Source organism: Heliangelus exortis, chromosome 2 (assembly GCF_036169615.1).
Source record: "Heliangelus exortis chromosome 2, bHelExo1.hap1, whole genome shotgun sequence".
Lineage (NCBI taxonomy): Eukaryota > Metazoa > Chordata > Aves > Apodiformes > Trochilidae > Heliangelus > Heliangelus exortis.
The window spans coordinates 63,564,530-63,586,031 of NC_092423.1; the positions used below are offsets into that span (position 1 = coordinate 63,564,530).

Sequence of the window (21,502 nt, forward strand, 5' to 3'; positions counted from 1 at the left end):
GGCCTCTTGTTTCTTCAGATCACTCTTCTTCCTATGAGGGAATCGAGGGGCCAGAATCTTCTTTTAAGATGAGAAAGCTTCAGAGTAAGATGTTGCTGTACAAGTTTCAAAGACCATAATCCTCCTGAGTGACACCAAATTCCTGATGTCCTTTTCCAAGCGGCTCTTTACTCACCCCTTGTATTCTTCCTCCTGGCCTGGGTATTGCCTGTACTCATATCCATATCTAATAGTGAGGTTGTACAGGCTGATACTAGGACTTCCAAGCTCTAACACTTCTTGAAAATGATTTAATAGTAGTAATGTTAAAAGAAGACCATGCATGGACCCAAGCAAAGATATGTGATTAGACTTTTTTTAGTGCCATCCACAGTATCCACTTGATAATAGTGTTTTGCTACACTAGGAACACTACACAGACAGTAAGTCTTCCCTTTCCTCAAAGGATTTATAGGATAAAAAGATAAGAGAGGCTAAGGGTCTACAAAGATGAAAGAGAAACATAGAGAGAAGTGGTCTTTCCACGTTGCAGAACGGGAGAGTTACAGAGAGTAGAACCCAAGTCTTCCAGCTTTCAATGCAATATTATGTTCACTTGGTATGTTGTCTCTTGAAGGCAAGAAGTCTTCTGATGGCATCAAGGCTTAAATCTGACTCATGGGACTGTCAAACCACAGAGCACCACCCTCTTCTCTAAAGCAGATTGCTTTTTGTACAGCATAAAAAAAGACTTTAAGGATTTTCTGTTCAAGCACAGGAAGGACTCTGTGTTTTTCTTACATACACATTATTTTTCCTTTATATTCTGCATAAAAGAACACACCATCCTCAATAAAAGGTAAATAACAGAAAAAGTAAAGAGTAACTTGCATGGAGCCTGGAGAATAAGGCTCCTATGGGGTTTGTAGTATCAAAACGTTTCCGTAATTTTGTGATTCAGGCAATTTTACTTCTACAGTGGTGTCTGAATTACAAAGACTAGACTGAGATCTGCACTTCCATTTTTAAAGTGCATGTTTTAATGTTAATTTTAGATCCTTTTCTGGTGTATCTCAATTAATGTCTTCATCTGCCACTGCCTGGACACCCCACCACTTTCTGTATGATGCAAGTGAGTTGTTCTTAATGGTGAATTAAAAAAGTTCCCAACTGCAGAAATCTTTTCCTTCTGACAAAAGAATAACTGAAAGTATCAAGTGGGTTTGCTGCCTTCTGTGATCCTGAAGATTAGAGTACTATTGTATGCTGGGAATGAGTATAATGTGCCAAATGGTTCAGTTATAAAGCAAACAGGAATTCTTCCATCTTTCTTCCAAAATATAGTGAAAAATTACTTCCCTCTGTTACGCAAGCATTCACCTAGACAGAGGCACTGCAGCTTTGGATGTGCACAGAAGAACCAGTCTATCCTAATTACCCGTAAGTAGTCACATATGCCATCATGAATCAGAAATGCATAGTCTGGTTTCCATTCTTCACAACAAAGGCCTGGAGATTTAGTTTCCACTTAAATTTAAAGAAATCTTTCACATCAGCATGTTTTCAGTGCTGCATGACTCCGCTGGACACTTGACAAAAATCTTGTCCATTATATTTAACAAAAGGCTTTAATCAGACTGACTGTGTTTCACCATCTGTGTGTGTCTTGAGCCTGTCTAATATTTAAATAGAGCCTGAAAAGGAACCAGAATCATTAAATCTACTTGTCTGCCCTTCACCTTCAGGAGAATTCTACTCGCCTGTTTTTAAAAACAAATAAAAATGGCTAAAGGGAGAAGGACCGCAGTGGGCGGGGAGCTTGATCTGCTCCTTCAGAAATGTATCAGTCTGCCTTCACTGACATCAGTAACAGAGAACTTGTAGTGCACATTTTACTGAGTGATAAGATCACTGAGTCTGCTGAATAAATGAGGACTTGCTCAAATCCATGGGCTCCAGGCTTGCTGCTGGACTCTGTGCTACCCTCAGCTGGAGTAAAGGAGAGAACAACTTGCCCCGGTGTGTAAGAGCAAGAGGATTATGTTTTACTTTCCTCTGTTTGTTTTAATTTCACAACATATGTGATGTATGAACCATGGGTAGAAACAATTACTGTCTCCAGCACGGAATATATAGCAAACTTGGACATCTATAGATAAATGAGAAGCTGGACAGTGGAAATGTGAGCAAGGAACCTGTGATAAGTGTCCTGTCAGTGGAACATTACCACAGTCTTAAACCATTGCACAAAGCACTCATGTGACAGAAGAGGAGCAAACTGTGTGAAGCCAGGTGTGCAAGTCTGATTAATCTCTTTTGGCTGAGGTTCTTCATGCTCAAGAGAATAATGAACAGTTTTGCAAGATGCTGGCTCTCAGTAGGGTTGTGACCACTCAGCACTGTGCATGGTTAAGTAATAACTGTGCCAGAATAGGTGAAAGAGATGCTAGACATAGAAACTGTCCCACTGCTGATGACAATAAATTACTTAAAATATAGTTGTGGATGCCACAGTATCTGCTGCCTATCACACCTTCAACAAACAAGTTAGACCTTACCCCTTCCATATGGATAATTTTGCTAATGCCTAAAGTTGGTGCATTTCATTTAGGGTTTTCAAGAGACAGACAAATATAATTTTGTTTGCTGCACAGGTGGCTTGCTCATGTCTCATTTCCCTGATACATTTGTGGTATGCTGGAGGTATACACCAAGTACACCAAGTTTGATGTTTCCTAACTAGTGAACATGGCTGGACAGTAGTTTGGCACATGTTGCAGATAGGGTCCTCTTTAAATTGCATCCAAGTAATTAATTATGTAACATAACAAAAATGTGCAAAACCCAGTGTGGCCTGCTGAGGGAGCTCCCCAATGGAAATGGGGTGACGTGCCTGATACTTGCTGGTAGCATTTAGACAAACAGCTTTTACTTTTCAAGGTTTTCTCTCTGGGAATCACTTGTGCCTGAACAGCAGGAGTATCTGTTCTTATTTCAACGAGGTTTTGAGCAGATTCATACAGACAAGTTAAAAATTCAAAGATTTGCCATGCATCTTCTGCTGACTACAGCAAGATCTGCAGCTGTGTCTTCAGGGAAGACTTGTTACTGAAATTCTTTGCTGCTCCTTTGCACCACAGATGCATTCAAAGTGAATTTGGAGAACACAGGCAAAGCATGCTTAGCCTAAAGGCTGAAAAGCACAACTCTGTATGAAACCTCACACAGAGCCTTGAAGAGGGTTTCAAAGATTTCCTGAGGCCTGTACGTGTCAGGTACTTCCCTCCAGATAGCAGCAGGCACAGGAAGTACGGAGAGAAGCACCAGGGTCCAGGTTCATGAGAACCTGGAGATGCTGGTGAAGGAGAGCTGCATCCCTCAAGCAGCTGATGAAAAGAGAATTTTCCATTTCCCTCACATGAATGTAACCTGTCCTCATGAATGGAGCTTGCCAGAGCAGGCAGCAGGAGGTAACAACACAGAGAAGGAAGCTTGTGGAAAATGTCTTGGGCTCATCTAGAGGAGCCTTCTAAGATACATGAGACTACTGCTTTATAAAATAATACAGAGACTATTTATTGGATAAATAGTAGTTTCAAATACTCTTATTAGGTTGTAACTAACAACAGGCTGTGCTGTGGCAATGCAGCAGGAGACTAGGCATTCAGATACTCACACCTCAAATACACACGGGTGTTGCTGAGATCCAAGCTTAGTGGCATATATTTTATTCTCTGATGTTTTAGGGGCCAGCAGGAGTAGGGAAGAGATCGTGCCCCAGTACTCCTCACTGGTGAGGCTGTACCTTGAATACTGTGTGCAGTTCTGGGCCTCTCACCACAAGAAGTGTGCACACGTGTGTGTGCTGCAACATGTCCAGAGGAGAGCTACCAAGGGGGCATAGAGAACAAGTCATGAGAGGAGTGGCTGAGGGAACTGGGGATGTTTAGCTTGGAGAAAAGGAGGCTGAGGGGGGGACCTCACTGCCCTCTACAACTACCTGAAAGGAGGCTGTAGGGAGGGGGGTGTTGCCTTCTTCTCCCAAGTGAATAATGACAGGACCAGAGGAAACAGCCTCAAGTAGCAGCAGGGGAGGTTTAGATTGGATATTAGGAAGAATTTATTTACTGAAGGCACTGGAACATCCTGCCCAGGGAGGTCGTTGAGTCATCATCTCTGGAGGTATTTAAGAAATGTGTAGATGTGGCACTTCAGGGCATGCTCTAGTGGCTGAGATTGTAGGGGGTTGGGTTTTTTTATTTGTTTTCTCTGTGACTTTATGGGCTACCGATGTTTCAGTTGTTTGAATGGAAAATATCAAATTAATTCAGAAAAGATTGGCTGTGCTGGTGAGAAATAACTGCTTAATGAATAAAGATCAAAAGGAGCTATATAGCAATGACCAGTTATATTGTCACTTTTGGCTGTTAAATGTTTTATGATAATATGGTGACTTTAACGTAGCACTCCAATTAGATTTGGTCCCAGGTGATTCCAGTGGTTCCTCCTGTATTTCCAGTGAAGTAAGGGGGCTGCAAGAATTGTCCTAATGCCTGGGATCAACATGTGGATGCTGGAGAACTAAAATGATGAAAGAATCTCCATCCATGAATGCTGTCTAATAGTAATCATATCTGAAAACCAGCAGTAGGCTCACCAGGGGGTAAATGGCCAACAGCAAATGCAGAGAAATGAAACAACACTTAAGGATCACACTTTTCCCCTGGGCTTTCCCGTCTTCTAGAGCTGCACGGGCACTTCCACATCCAGTGCTGTGATATGGACATTCCCTGTGGAGGCAGTGTCATCAGGAACATGGGAGATGGCATAAGGCAAAGTATGGAGCACTTTATGCAGAGGTGATGGCACCACTCCCAGTGGCTGCTCTGCACTCTGCTCTTGGCTCTGTCCCCATTCCTCTACTGCCCTGTCCCCACACTACCTCAGCCTCTAGAAGCACCATGCCAAGGTTGCATGATTTGTATTTGCTCGAGGGAACCTTGCCACCTTTAAAGCACCTTTTTTCTTCTCATTCTCCCCCAGATTTCATATGTTTTTACATGTTTGTTTTAGGTCTGCTGATTTACGTGCATTTCTTATTGAGGAAAAGGCCAATCTTTGTCTTGGCACAGGCAAACACATGTTTTAGATGGTTTGCAAATGCTTTCAGAGGTGAGGAATGTTTCTTTTCCATTTCTGAAATTTGTATTAAATCCCTTGCCAAACCCTGCAAGTCAGTCTTCATACCTTTATTGAAGAACTTTAGGAGAAGTTCACATCAAGAAGGTGGCCAGACTTGAAGGAGGCTTTTTGTTCCACAAGTTTTGTATTTAACTTTTTTTTTTTTTTTTTTTTTTTTTTCTGCTGACCATGCCTGTAGTGATTTTATGTTTGTATAAAACATGTTTCTATTAAATAAATATACATATGTACAATACTTATATGACTTCAGACAGAAGAGGCACGTCTGCATTTTGAGATGTGTTCCTCAACACTTCATAAGATCACATGTCCTCTTGCAGTCTTCTTGAACAAAGCTACCAGACCATTTAAACCACTATCACTCTCCATTAGCCATGCCCAGTATGTCTCAGTTTGTCCTTCAACCTTCTCACATAATCTTTAGCAGAAAAATGGGTATGCAACAAAAGCAGAATAATCTTCACCTCAAATGCCAGAATTCAGGCTTCACTTGTTTTCTCACAGAAAAACTGAGGATGTGTTTGGAGTAATTAGTAGAAGAATAGCATTAATTCTGCTTCTTACTGATGAGGGTGCTTCATTAAGATTGATTGCTCACTTCCAGAGATTATACACAGCTAAAATAATCATCCATAGAGAATACAAGGCACTGAACAACATGTATATCCTTTAGACCACCAAAGTAAATGGACTCTTAAGAAAAAAGATTTAAAACTTTCTCTTATAAGGTATGTGTGAGGCTTTCAGTTCTACCAGGAATAATTGTCAGTTAAATAAGGGCCCTATGACTAAATCTGAATCTCTGTTCCTTTTCCCTGGGGGTTCTATATATACATGTACAGATTCTGTCTATATGCACTTTATGAGTTTACTTAGGACTGGATAAAAGACCACTAACAGGCACCATAAAGTAAGAGAAGTCACAGTTCTTTTTTAATTTAATTGGAAAGTCATCATCATCAAGCAATTTACTTATGCTGATAGCTCAAGCCCAATTCTACTTCACACAAAATTTATAGGAAAAAAAAAAAAAAAAAAAAAAGCAGCACACCAGAAGCTCTCCATCCTCTGATTCTTCTGCTTTATCTTACAAATGAAAAGCTTATGAATGAAGAACATTTAGAACCTCAGTCTTTTTCTATGCTATTCCTATTCTTTAAAAAAAAAAATTCTTCCACGTTGGCCTTATTTCTGAACAGTTTCCTGTAATTGGGACAGAGTGTTACAGGAGATCATAGGAAGCTGGTATTGTCCTCATCTGAAGCCATTAGTACTGCTGCCTAGCTCTCCAGGCTGCAGAACTGCCCATTCATTTTGTAGTGCAGGGCACAATATTAGCCATTATTTGTAGGTTTTGGCAGGCAAGAAAGTAAAGAGATTTCACATAAAATGAACAAAACTATACAGAACAAAAATGTGTGGCTATCCAAACAGAAACATGAAGAGATTACGTAGAGATACGAGAGAAAACCAGAACATGCTGTTTCCTAACGAGCTCTTTCCTGATATATACCTTGACCTGAATAAAACGAGTATTAAGTTTCAGAAAAAAAACCCCAGCATCTGGAATGTATCAATGCAGACTGAGCATTTCTCACATCATCCCTGAAAAGATCAGGGTAGCATTAAGATAAAAATATTGACTCAGTGAGAAGAGCAGCAGCTCAGTACAGGAGACACCTCATCTTAAAGTCAGGATTTTGAGGTGCTGCCTCCTGGGCTGCAGCTGCAATTATGAACATACTCTTCAAAAAGTGAAGGCATGTATTCAGGGATCTGGTTTTGCTCTGTATAAATGTAGGCATCCTTTGCTTTGGTGGTTTAAATGAGGGAATGGGGAGAGGAGATCCAACTATTCTCCTTCCACATGTACCTAGACCTTTGAATCCCAAAGAGCCTGTTCACTTGTGAAAACACCTGGAACACAAAAAAGGAGCCTGTAGTGTATACTGTTGCTAGCTGCCACGAAGTGAGAGAGAAACTGCAGCACAAACTGCAGGGCACCAACATACTGGTCACTGGGAAACAGATGCCCACATCAGCAGGACTCACTGGAGTAGTCAGAGCAGGGGTGGAAAGGGGAGGAAAATGGCAAGAAGCCAAGGGACAGAATGGCTTGTGTAAGGATGAGGGTGCCAAGTTAAAGGCAAACATGTAGAAAGATATGGGGTGTGTTGCAGCAGACCTGCCCGTTAGGCAGTTGAAGGGAGAAGCAAAAAAAACCCAACAGGAAAAAGCAAAACCCCCTCTGCAATCCTCATGCCCTTTTTCATTAAAGGCATTTAAAGATATCCTAATTTTGTCCTTATACTTCCTCTCCCATCAAAGCACATCCTGCAGTTTTTGTGGTGATAGTGTGTCTTGATGAAAAAGAGTGAGGAATCTTAGGAAACACAGCAGCAGTCTTAGGTAATTCCAGCTAAGACGGGAAGTGCCCTGAAGCAAGCTTGATGAAGGTACAGTCTGAAAAGGCTTTGTGATTCCTGCCATAGGTACAACACAGATACACTACCAATACAGACAACAACCACGTGCAAACAGTGCTACAGAAGGAGGAAGGACATTGAGAACCTTTCTGTAAGGGCAGCTTTTTCCTATAAGGGAAAGGGTGGTTCTGAGGGTCCAGGAACACCTACTTACCAGTTAAGTGGCTGGCAATCCTGGCAATAGGTTTAGGAGGCAGGGCAGGGGGCTGTTTGAGGAGGGACAACTGTTTCACTGGGGTGTCCTCATGGTCTCCAGGGAAAGCGGCAGATTTTTTGGGGGGAAGTAGCAGGACTGACTTAGCTGTAGGATCTTGGGACAGGAGGACGCTGGATTCATTGGATGTGGGGCTCTCTTCAGACACTGGAGGACACAACCACATCATAGACGCAACAACGTTATGTGCAAAGCAGCAGTGGATACAGCCATAGTACCACAAGAAAAGCAGCACAGCAATGCAGATTTAGAAAGACTAATAGATTTCACTCCAACATCATATGGCACAGAAAAGGAGAGAGAGAGAAAGAAAGAGAGAAAAAGAGAAACAGTAACACACAGCTACACAACAGCCAAACTTCCCATTACCTTTGACAGAAGCCAGCTCCCTTATGTGAGGCTGGGACATATTCCCACATCTTGAACACAAGTTGAGAGCTTTAAAATGTCACGTCTCAGATGGTCTGTCACCACAGCTTGCTCAGGACTAGTTAAGTTAGCAGGTGGCCTCTAAACTTATTCTAGGAATGTAGAAGCACCTCACAGGGCCTACTCCATTTCTAAGAGGCTGCACAGATGTTGAAGGCCTTGGGTCAGCACTTCTACCAGTCACTTTTCCTCACTTGACCTTCATTCACAACTCTCAGCATTAAGTGATGCAGAAAGAGGAGCAAACTAGATGTACAGCGTTCCTGTCCCTCTGCAAGGCTTGGGAAAGAAGCACAGAGAGCCTTCCTAGGGTAGGGCAGGTGGCCATGTTAGCTACTGAAGGCTGCGAGGTGTGAACTTCACCCAACACCACGCAGTAGGTAAGGGCACGATGATGTACCTTAAGGTTTAAAAATGTTGTCAGCCCTGCTCTAGTTCATTGGCACAGCTGAGATGTAGCTGGAGAGTTAGAAATCTACTCTTAAATGTTGGCAAAATGCAGGTTACTTGTGTAGTAGAGGTTACTTCTACACCGAGTCAGTCAGAATTTCTCATGGGACTTCCCCCTTCTTCTCCACCAGAAGATCTTAGCCTTCAGCAAGGATTTCTCAGGGCTAGACACCTAATGTTAGAAGTCAGAAATTCATTTAAAACAGCTTAGCATATCTACATCATAATGTAAATGAGATATTACCTGTCCCATCCATGATCTCTGTGGTTGGGAGCACCTCATACGAGCAGGGTTCCCCAGGTGCTGGTCCTGATTCCAGTTCTGCTAGGGCTGGCAGTGATACCTGGCTGGAGCTCAGCACTTGCCCAGGGCCCAGAGGCTGCCCATTCTCCAAAGCTCCTTCTTCATTTGGTATGGAAAGTTCATCTGTTCGTGGTTGGAGGAAAGTGGAACAACAACAGAAGACACATAAGTAAGATGCAGAAAGAATTTTAAATAAAATCTGCTATCTCTGTCAGCTTACTTGAGGAATCTGAACTGAGATCTTGTATGTATACAGAAGACACAGGGATAAGGATCAGAACAATATGTCTTGTATCTCAAAAATCCAGCTTGTGCAGAGCAATTTTTTGAGATGTCAGGCTACAATGTTTTGCCCTCAACAGTTTTACAGAAGTCCAACAGCATTTCACTTCTTTTAAGGGGTTATTAAGATCTGGAAAAGATCTGTCAAATATCTGTGAAGTATCTGTTTTCATCCTTTCATTTTTCTAGGGTGGTCATTCTGATCTATGGTCTAAGCTGGATGGTTCCTGACCATCCTCCATCCATGGGGACATGAAGCCTCATCCACAAAATCTGTTTTTCATCTTTCTCTGTTGAAGCTGGGAAGTGAGGAATGAGAATGGACTGGAACTGAAGCTATGAAGATTTATTAGAGAACGCTAATACGCACAGCATATAATAATAATAACAATAACAATAATAATTGTTACAATTATAATTTACCTCCCTTACATAATTTTTTATGTTGTAAGGGACACATAAAATCACAGAAGTATGTCCCTGTTTTACACGCAAGAGAAAACATTACAGCTCCCAGCATCCAGAGTTTAAGAAAGGGAGGGAATAACTTTTAGAGCTGCCTTGTGTAAGGTCTTGATACTGGAATATGGCAGATTCCATTTAGAAAGCCTGTTGTTAAAGTTATTAATATTCTCTTCTCTAGCAGCAAAATTTCTGTAAGAGAAGCTGGTATTTTCTTTCCTATCAAAAGCCACTTTACGTTAGAAACAATACAGTTCAGAAGCAAGGGATCAGATTATTCTCTATGGTGCCAACCACCATGATTTTTTTCTCAGACCTTGTTATGCACAGCACTCTGGTACCTGGAGGGCAATGACCACATAGATAACTCAATTATAATTTTATAAAGTGTTCAGCCCTTGTGGTTATGAGTGGACACCTGAAAATATAACTGGAATGTGACTTGTAAGACTAAAAACAGCAAGTAAATACAGGGAGCCTCGTTTTACTATGCATTTAATTTTTTTGAGGACAAACTGAGGATTTCAGGATCTAGTTCTTGATTTTTGCTCAATATACCAAGCAGTGATGTACATCATTCAAATGAGCGCACATTTCCCCCTCCCAGGACTATGAAGTGCTTAACTCTCTGGAAAAAAAGACTGAAAAGAGACAAAAAATTAAGTCTCACTAAAGTGTCAGAACACAGCAATTAACAAGTCTGAAAGTATGTTAGCTGATAAGTACTCAGAATTATGTTTCTGCCTTTTAAAGGTTCTCTATGTCAAGTGAAGATGGTCTCCAGCTTATTTTGGAATTATTAGAAATGCCAATGTCTTGACTTTCTTGTTTTTACTGGAGGCTTTCTGAAGGCCTAGAGAGCTATTATGGTAGACAGCCACATCAAACTAGACTGAAACATGACCCATAGTTTTCATAGCAAACATATGAGCTGGCTGAAAGGTGAAAACACTAATCACAACCCAGAATTTGGGCCAATTCTTTGCAGCACAGTCTCCTGCAGTGGTCATTCAATACAAACCTGTTTACTTCCTTAGGCAGCAAAAAAATCAAACACCAGGCAGTATTTAAGCTGAATGTTTTTCACCTTAAGTGTTTGGGTGGATATGCTGTGTATTCTCTGCTTGCTCTGTCTCTCTCCCTCTCTCTCTGCCTCTTACAAACACACACTTTTACATGTATTTGGGATAGGGGCTCCTGCCACCTCAGTTATCTGGTTCCAAGAAAGAGTGTAACTGTTTCTTATGTGGAGCAGCTTATGCAGAGATTGTGTTCAGCAATATTCATCAGTTAAGTGCAGGACTAATAATTTAATGCAGGAATAATCATAACTGTGAGCAGACAAAAAATATACATGATAAAACCAGTAACATTTAATTTTCGTAGGGATGCCTGTACATTCTAATGAAGTGGGGTGCTTACTGTAACATGCTGAGCATCTTGAAATCTTACTGTCTTAAATGCACCTTGCACTTCTCAAGGTATACTCAGCATGATTTAAGAAGACATAATTCAAGTGACCCATTGAAGATTTATGATTACAAAAAACTAAAATGTGACACAAAATTTTGGCTTTTACTTTCGTCACAAAACCAAGCATGACTGCTTTCTGTACTGACCGTGTAACTTCTTTTAATTTTCCCTCTGAATAACTCCGATCTTCATTTAGAATCTAAAACTCAGTCTTGACTGAAATCAGCACGCATCCCACAGAAAAATGGCTGAAAAATACACCCTTAATCAGATCTCGCTTAAAGAAATGCTACATAGGGAGCAGTTCAAGTAAAAGAAACTGATCAAAGATACGGATAAAATAGAATAAGTTAATGTTAATTAATCCTGGATCAGAGACATGCTTGAAAACCAGATATAAAAGGTAAATTACTTATTTTTGAATTACTAAAAGCTGACATACAATGGAAAAGAATCCTGGTAATGCAATTATTACATAGACACGGATGAATTAGTCTTCAGGAACTGGCTATTAATTTATTTTTGCACAGTGATAATGTATCTAATCTTTTGTTCTCACACTTGCTAAATCCTTTGCTGTGTTTTCACAAAGCCAGCTGCTACTACTAAGTGGAGAAAGACTTTCCCTAAATGCACGAGCTTTGAGAGTGCCACGGGAGTGTGAATCAGATGGATCTGGAGGGCACCAGAGAGTAGCTTGATGGCTGCAGCAACAGGATTGGCAACAGGATGGCTGCTCTTAATTTACTCAGGAGTCTCCACACACCTGCAGCCACTGAAGAAACAGGACCTCAGAGGAAATTCTCTATGCAAAAACCAGGAAGGACAGAAAAAACCTCATGTTCTTCTCTGCCATTTCCCCCATGGGGCAGGGGATGGGAAGTGTTCTGGCATGCAGACAAGACCTGTCCACAGGGCTGCTTCCGAGGCTTTGTCACTCCCTTAGCACTTCAGTCTCTAAGCAGACTTCTGACTTTGTGGGGTTTGTGTTATATGGCTGTCCTCCCTGCTTCCAGAGGACTTCAAATCCTTTCAATATACTAAAGCTGCAGAACAACTGGCTCTCTGGTGGCTGTCATGCCTTCCTCCTTGCTGCCAAAGCAAATTCTTCAAACATGCTCACCTACTGCCACAAAACCTGCCTTAGCACGTAAGTGCAACCCTTCCAAATCCTGTCAGGATTTAGGTAACCTCAAATCTGAGTCTAAATCTATCATCTTGAATAGTTAAAGAGTACAAAAATACAAAAGAATAAAAGATGAAGACTGGCCATGCTTCCTTGCAGAATCATTGAGACATCATCTCTGAAGTAACCAACTAGTACACACTCACGTTCAAAAATTCCTCACTACAGGCAATCTTATCTATATTCAGATAAAATAAGAAGAGGTTATCAAAATACTACAAGTAGATTTAATTCTTTGACTGGCACCATGGAACAGCTGGCTGTTCTAAAGACAGATATTTTTGTGACAGTTGTGCCTTCCTGTCAAAACCAAAGTTTATCTATATGGGGAAGCAAGTGTACAGCAAAAATGTGAACTCTCTTGAATGCTGTGGTACATTCTGGGTTGCAGGTGGAAGTTTTATTTTTAACCTTTTGGCACTGCCTGCCAACAAACTATTAGAACCACAGGTGCCTCATCAGGCACTTCAACTTACAATTTTCCCCAAAGTATATAGTATTTGAAAAAATTACAACCTTTGCCCACATTCTTAGAAGACTCAAGTAAAGAACCCTGGAAAGAGAAGACAACAGAAACTGATTCAGTCATGAGTCTGGCCCTTGTGAAGAAAAGACATCCCTGCAGTTCAGTCTGGAGTGAATTCACTTGACTAGTTTAAGAGTGAGGGGTTATTGAAGTGATGAAAGTCTTTCTTGTTTCCCAAATATAGTAGATGGACTACATTGACTCTCCCCTATGTGAACACTGGGACTTGTTGTGCTCTGCTTTTACCTGCTGGATGACATGAAGTCACCTGAAAAGTCAGGAAATCCTGAAGCAAACAGGTCGGAGTGTCATTGTACAGAATAGGTGAAAGAACTTGCTAATTCCACTTTTCTTCAACACAGAAGACAGGATAAAACCAATATTAAATACACCGACAGCTTCAGAATTCTTGTTCTTGGGTCAATCTATGCACATTAAATTTCCATTTATCTGTATGGATTTTTTTTTTTAAAGAAAGAAAAAGGCAAAACTACTCAAGGGCTGATTCTGTCTGCTTTGTCCACCCCTTAGGAAGGGGAAACAATGAGATTTAACATTACAGCTACACCTACTGCCTGTGCACAATGCCTGCTGGCATGGAAGGTGATACCATCAGCAAATACAGCCTTTTGCTATGAAGTGCTGAAGTCTGCTGTGTGTTCTTGAAGGATTAGAGATTACCTAACAGGAATTACCAGGAAAATGTTACTTCTGCTTAAGGTTCACAGTGAGATAAAATATCCTTTGTTAGAATTACTCTTGGATTATCACACCAATGAAGGAAATCTTGCTTTTGTTCTGCAAATCCTACCTTGCTCATATCCTTATCCTTGCTCATCAAAGCTACTTGATCACTGCTACTGTACTTGTGTATTAGCACTTTCTTCTCTGCCCTACCTTTTTCTTCCAAGAAGTATCAATTCTTAGCTTCCTGTGTTTGCAGCCAGCAGGAAATAATGAAGGATAGTGAATAAGGAGCCCAGCTGTTTTGCATTACAGCTTCCCTTTTAGTGGCTCCTGACAGCGAAGTCTTGATGTCTCCATTTTTTCCACTGGAAATAGGCTGAAGCAGCATGTGTTTCAGGACATTCTTTCTGATTTTAAAAGGTGAAAATTGACTATAAAGATGGATTAACTTATTTTTTTTCAGATGAGGACCTCCAGACAGCTTAGCATTTGCTTCACAACATGACACAGAAGATTGCAAATTAGAGAAGTATTTGATGAACAGGGAAAGTTGCAACACTTTGGTAGCAGGGTCAGGCTGCACAGGAAAGCTTCTTCCTGGGAATACCTATAGGTTTGTGTAGGGACAAGTCAGAAAGCAGCTACATGTGGGATGTGTGGCAGTGATGAGGGAAGGCTCACTCTGGATGGTGGTGAGACTGAAGTCTGATTTCTGGCCCAGCTGGGGCACTGGATAGGGAGCTATGCCACACACTTGGTGTGACAGCCTGCTGTGCTTTGCTGGCCCTTGGGATGCCTGCCTCATGCAGATCTGATCTGAGTTACATGCCAAAAGTGGAAAAGCCAAAGAAGTGAGAAGGGCAAACCTTTTGCCAGGTGTTATTTTATACCCTGAAGTTGCATCTGGGATGACTTCCAAAGAGCAGGCCATAGTGAGAGCACAGGCAGTACATAGTGAGAGCACAGGATTACAAGCATCTAATAGAAATAATGAATAAAAACTGCAGAACTTAATGACAAGCAGCTTTTTTCTTTGGTTGTGCAATGTTTTTTATTTTTGTCCACTTCAAAAATTAAATGGGTCAGGTTAGTAAATTTTTAAAGTGTCTCTCCTTTCACAACAAGCTAGTTTAAAAAAGCAAGTAAGCAAGTAGCAGATTTAAATCCTCCAGGCTTTATAAAATAGACCCTGTTTCTAGTATCTGTGAAAATTTATAACTTCCATTGACTTCTAACAGGTTTCTGCTGATATAGTTAAAGACTTTTTGACTGAATTAACAGGGCTCTAAAATGCATGTAAGTTTTTATTGAAACTAAGAGGCAACTCTGTCATGTCTTTACATAATCTGCCAAAAATCATCACCTTAGTTATTGACAAGGGAAGCAGCAAGACAAATAAAAGGTGAGGTAAAAGATTGACACATATGTAATAAATGTCAAATATGTGTTGCATTAATACTGTAAAACAAAGGTCCTTGTAAAACACTGGTGTTTTACATAAAAAAATACATCACCAATTCAACAAATTAGTTATCTTGAATGTGGAATCACATCTTCTGAGTGGTTTCAAGAGAATGTGCACTGTTCTGTGCTAGTCAGTATCCAAAATCTTTAAACATTTCCCTTTTCCACAACAGTTACTCCCACAGTGACTCATACAGACCATGATAACACATGTGGGCACAGACCCACTCCATCTCCCTGCAGTCTGGATGCCTTGCTGGTTTGCAGTGACTGACCCCTGCACATTGCCATGATTTATATTTCTACATCCTTACAGTTCTGATTAGCTTCCATTTTTACTTGACTATTTAACTATCACATTCCTCCGATGGAAAGGGCAAGTCCATGGTAAAACCAAACAAGATGTGCGAAGACCTTATTCTGCTCAGTCCTACAATTCAGGATTGGATTGCCAGTTCTTAATTGTTACAACAATATTTGGCCAATCAAGTATATGGGATGTCAATTTAAGGTTGTGAAAAGAACACTTACCTTTATCAAAAATTTCTTTCAGCACTCCTCGTTTTATAAGCTCCTCTCTGCTTTGCCTCATTGATATTTTTCTTTCCAAAGCTGTAAGCAAAGGAGAAGGGTCAATACAAACAGAATAGAAGGGAAGTAATTATTTTAAAAGGCTCTGTGGCTTTTAACGCATTTAAGAAATGCTTTTTCTCTTCTCCAAGTCAGTGGCAAATTAGCATCTCAAAATACAGGCTACTGATGGCCACCCAGAGAACCTGCCCACTGCTGAAGTACAGACATTACTGACAGATCTGTCTGTGCTACAGACTGACCAACTTGAGGACGTGCTTGCATTCCCACTGCTTAATTCTGACACAGTCCAAGCACTGCTATGGAGAATTAAGAGACAGCAGACAGAGAAAAAGGCACTTAGTGTGGAAGCTGGAAAGAGAAAAGGTAGGAAAGGAGGCAATGTGAAGGATCACACTGGTGAAAGAGGTGGCCATGGACTGGCACCTCTGCTGCCATGAAGCCAAGGCTTGTTTGCCACTATCTCCAGAGAAAGGAGATCAAGGCATTTAGGACAGTGCAAAAAAAGAGCTGTTTAGTAAAGCCTCCTCCTCCTCCCTGGAGGGAAGAGTGCTTTCTCTCCCAGAGGGTGTAAATGAGGGAAACTCCATGAGAGCCACTGCAATTTACACCAGGTCCACACAAGGCTGTTCAGTCCTGCACTGCCTGCTTGGAGACCGTGGTCACTGAGGCAGCAAAACGACAGAGAGAAATTACATGTTTGTTTAGTACAGCAGTAATTAAAACAATGTCCAATTAACCAAAACACCACAAAGGACATGCATTCAGGCAAAGAGCTGAAAGCCAGCAAGCAAGGGGCACACGAAGTGATGTGCAGGAGCAGCTACGACTGCGTGTGCTCCGTGAGAAACAATCTTGTCCCTGCCAAAAAAGAGGCAGAGTCAAGGGCGAATCACTTCTGCCATATGCTCCCCGATCAGACCCAGCACAGATGCACACAGACACAAAGGAACTGGGACTTAGCATCTTCAGTCTGCCTGAGGCAGATTTAAAGCAAAAGAGGCTCTGAAACCCTCTCTCCATCCCTGATAACACAGGGGTGCAACCTTTTCTGGCCCTGCTGCATGTTGGCCGTTCCTGCAGGGGCAGAGGATACTTGGTGGATTAGCTATGATTACACTGACCCACTGCATTCAACAACTTACTTACTGCCAGATATGTCTGGCCTAGCATGAACGAGGCAGTCAGCTCTGCTTCACTTTTTTTCTACGTGATAAATTTAGGTTTCCCAATTTCTACGATCAGTTTTGAACATGTATTCTTCAGGACAAAGAAGGTCAGTAGGTACAAACAGTACCTAAATGCACCCTCTTGAACTTCAGCATGGATCAGAATTAGTTCCAGGTCCCTTTGCTGAGGCACAAGACCCCATACTCATTAGCCAGCCACATGGTACAGTTTTATTTTTGAGGCTGTTAACATAACAGCCACAGCATTTTCCAGAGTGCCTTAGCCTCATTTGAAGAGAAGTGCTTGCTGGCTTCCAATGAAATTTTTATTTCTAGTTTTCTAATATACTTTTGAAATGAAATACCCAAAAATCAGACTCTAGAGTCATGTTGCAGACTGCTCCTCAACCTGCTTTTCCCTGCACTGAAAGGGCCTTGTTCTGCTATGGTATTTAAAGCTTTTCCCTCATCCTTCTTAAGATTAACTGTCCTCATCCCCTCAAAAAAACCTCAAAACAAAACAAAAAACCCAAACAACCAAAGTAGAACAAGCTACAGGTAACTCCCAAACTTTCTTTCATTCTTCTTCTTAGGAACTTCCAAGTTGTTAAAACCCTGACAATTTGGTGTCACTCAGCACCTTTTCCAATAAGTCTGGGAAAGTGTAATTTTCTCTAAGTGTATGCAGCAAACAGTCTTTCTGAGCTTGTTCTGCAGTGGGTATTGAGTTGGGTGAAACTACAACAAAGCAGTAGTTTCTGTATAAAGACAGCAGCACTGCTCACAAAATAAAGATATGGGCAAAAACTGCTATTTCTGTACTATACCTTAAATAGCCAAGTAGCAGCTACACATTTTGCATACAAATGCACAAATGCTACACACCCCGACTCACCCTCCTGTCTGTTCAGCAGCTGGCTATGCAAGGTAGCAGTGTTAAGGCTGAATTTCTGGCTAGGAAGTGCAATCACACTTATTAAAGCAGGGTAAGGAACATGGCAATTTTGTGGACTGCAGTAAAGGCTTTCAGGGGACCAACTGCTCTAGAGGGGTAGCAGGACATTTTGAAGAAGCACAGGAGTACCTTTCTCAAAACAATTCCTGGGCAAGATACTCAAGCACTGACCAAGACTTCTTGAAGCCATGGACTGTTTTTGCAGTCTAGGAGAATTTCAAAGATAGAATGTACTTTTACTGGAAGATACCAGTTCTTCAGATGCTCCCTTTTAGTTGTAATCCCCTTCTGCTCAAGAATGAAAAAAAAAAAAAAAAAATCCTCTGGTTTGAATCCCGGACTAAAACCATTTTTTGTTTCCAAATCCTTTCTAAGTAGATACAGGACTTAAAGTATTAATTATTTCCTTGCTAAGCCAGTTTAATTAATAAGATATTTAGAGGAAGGGCATGCTGGGCTAAGAACAGCATTGAATGATAATAACAGATGTTATACTAAAACTACAGAACATGCTGCCTTCCTTTAATACAAATCTTCCTCCAAAACAAGTCTCACACATTTAAATTCATAAACTGCTACACTACTGGTGGATCAGGTGGAAGAAAAAATTACAAGAGCTTAGATGCAGAACTCATTACAATTTAACAGCCTGAACAATGAAATGTTTCACTTAGTCTGGATTTCTCTAGCAAAGATTGTGTATTCTTTTAAGGAAGGATTTTCTTTTCAAGCAAAAAGCTGATACAGAATAAATTCATTCACTCTCTACTGAGAAGTGATCCATTCACAGAAGAATATAAATAAAAACCTCTGAATTAATTTTTGATTCATGAGAACCTTGTGAATTCTGTGACAGGGAAAAATGAAACATAATTAATACTTAACAAAAGATGTATTACTTCACTGGTGATTTTCCTTGGTGATTAACCTCTTTTTGTTCATTCGTACAATCTTCCAGGAGATTAGAAATAAGCACTAAGCCCTTTTTATGGGGTCTACTTATGTCAGAAACCGGTTTTCTAAGAAATTCATCAAGTCTCCAAGAAACAATCAGTTACTAGCTTATAAAAATGATCATATGGGTATTTTATGGCATAAGCATACAGACTTTGCCAGTGTGCTCTGCAGTGTGCTGTTTCTTTTAAGTTCTGAAGAACTAACAGCAGGAAATGTTTTTATTAATGCTTCTGAGCTGGTGTTTTTGAACTCCTCCCTCAGGAGCAGCACCCCTCCACTGTTCAAGCAAAGGTTTTCTCTGTGGCAGACCCATTAAGATCAGTAAAGCCCTGACAGGGTCAGGAGGATTTCCTGCCCCTTCATTCTGGAAACCAGTCACACTTTTGTCTTTATTCCTTTATTAAGCTGTTGCTCTCCACGATGGCAGTGATTGTGGGCTGCTTCTCCAGCTGAGAAGGTGAAGCTTGCCGCTGCCTCTGTGCCAAATGCTTCTGCTGCTCCATTAACCAGCCTAAGAGATGTTTACATAGTTAGGAAACATAACCTTTCTGTTCTTCCCATCCTTCCCTCCAAGACAAAAACATCTCAGATGAACTCTTCTGCATGTATATATGAATAAACTAGTCCCCATTACATAACTTGTCGTGCTGCTGCATAAACCAAAAGGCAGACCAAAAACCCTTCTGTCTCATCTGCCAACCAAAACTAAACCCCAGCCTTTGCCAGCCAGGTGGTTGGTTCTTAAACTTGCCTTTTCCTAAGACTGCCTGTGGCCTTTGTCTTAAAAATAGCACTAGGGGTTGCTTTGCATGAGTTCTTCGTTTGGAAGGCCACTATAATTTTAACAAAGATTTTAGGAAGTAAAGGTCGTTACAGGGAGGGAGCTTCAAGCAGAAGCTTTCTTATGCATGAATTATTTTTTGATTCAACAGGCAGAAATTTGCTTTGCTAATAATTCCAATCTGAATAATTACAAATGAGTAAACCAATTGCTTGGCACGGTGTTAAGATAAACAACCATCAATATTTTGTTTAGACTTGTAAGGAAGGAGAGATTTTCAGATGTGATGGATTATGTATTAAAACATACTTCATCATCTTGAAAGTCTTCCAACTACACAGACTTTCTTGATAAACAAATGGAGCAGGATTAATCTGAGACAAAAGTTTACCATGGGTGCTTCTGCCTTTGAGTTGTCCTCATATATAAAGAGCAAGTCTCAGCCATGGTTGACCTCAGACTAATGAAAGCATCTGAAACAGGCTGAACTGCACACTTTGGAAGTGGCTCTTAGTTTTTACCTTCCATAAAGGCAGCCAACGCTGAGTAGTGAGATAAAAATTAGGGCTGAATCCACTCCTGGAATAAAAATTGATTGAAGAGGGTAGTTTCAAGAAAATAAATAAATGCTGGTGTAGATGAAAGAGTTGGGGAAAATTTTGTAATTGTGTCAGTTCACACAGGGGTCCATTCATTTTGAGACTGTTGCTATAGCTGTGAATGACACCCTGCATTGCTGCTTGTGGCTTGCCCAACACCAAAACACAGCTTGACTGAAAGAACTGTTTTGCTTTGCTCAATGCTAAATATGAATTTTGCTTGGTTCCAAATATTCATAAGTCTCTTGAAGCCTAAGGGGAGAAAAAATATTCCCAGAGGTTTCTGAGGCTTTAAGATTTAAAGTTCCTTACAGAAATTTTGCGTCTCTCTAACCTCAGACTGGGTCTTCCTGTAACAGTACCATCTACAAAATCTGATTCAGATTACTATCTGGAAAGGATAGATAAGGACTACCATTTTGTCTGTAACGTCCACACATGACAGTTCTTGTTCTGGCTGTAGTCCAGCACTCTTATTTTTTGAGATTACAAAATAAGTGAACATCAGTGGAGAAGAAATGTGTGAGTATTAAAAGTTAAATTTAATAAAAAAACAAAAAAATCCCACTTGGTAAATGAATCATGTAGAAAACGTCTGTGATGTGCTATAAGACAAATTAATTTACCAGGAACAAAACTCATAGAATCACAGAATTTTCAGGGCTGGAAGGGACCTTTAAGATCATCTACTTTCAAGCCCCCCGCCATAGGCAGAGACATCATTGATACCACAGTGGATGATTAACTCCAATCACTCTAGAAGCAAACCAGTATAATTATTATAATTATAGAGGTGGAAAAGTAAGGTAAAACCACACTGAAACAACTTGGCTTGTCATCAAGTCACTAGATTAGTAGCAAAGCAACTGTTCTGCAGACAGCGGCCAACACATTATGCTAAGAAATTAACATTCTAGGCTTAAAATTTGTTAATCTAAAATTAAGACAAATAAAATAATAGGAAACAGAGGTAAAACCCACCAACAACTCTTATTTATTTTACTTCATTTCCAGTCTTGTAAGTACAACTGCATTTATTTTATACTTTGTGTACAGTTCTGTAGCCCCCAGCTCTTGGGAGAGAAGGACACAGAGCTCATGGAATGAGTTCAAAGGGCCATGAAGGTGATCAGAGGGCTGGAGCACCTCTCCTGTGAGGACTGGCTGAGAGAGTTGGGGTTGTTCAGCCTGGAGAAGTCTCCAAGGAGATCTTAGAGCAGCTTTATAGTACCTGAAAGGGCCTGCAGGAAAGCTGGGCAGGGACTTTTGACAAGGGCGTGTAGTGATGGGACAGGGGTAATGGCTT

The 21,502-nt window shown here is 40.8% G+C and overlaps 1 protein-coding gene across 3 annotated transcripts in view; it reads right to left on the minus strand.

The window, feature by feature from the left end:
• Positions 1-21,502, minus strand: part of PHACTR1 (phosphatase and actin regulator 1) — a 297,876-nt gene that overhangs the window by 59,630 nt on the left and 216,744 nt on the right. For 2 of the 3 annotated variants that reach the window (XM_071736425.1, XM_071736426.1), the window contains 3 exons: positions 15,676-15,756; positions 9,005-9,187; positions 7,822-8,028 (listed from right to left, as the gene is read on the minus strand). In XM_071736425.1, the coding sequence (XP_071592526.1) occupies positions 7,822-8,028; positions 9,005-9,187; positions 15,676-15,756 (471 nt within the window). The remainder of the gene's footprint in view (positions 1-7,821; positions 8,029-9,004; positions 9,188-15,675; positions 15,757-21,502) is intronic. The other variant, XM_071736427.1, reaches the window with a different exon arrangement.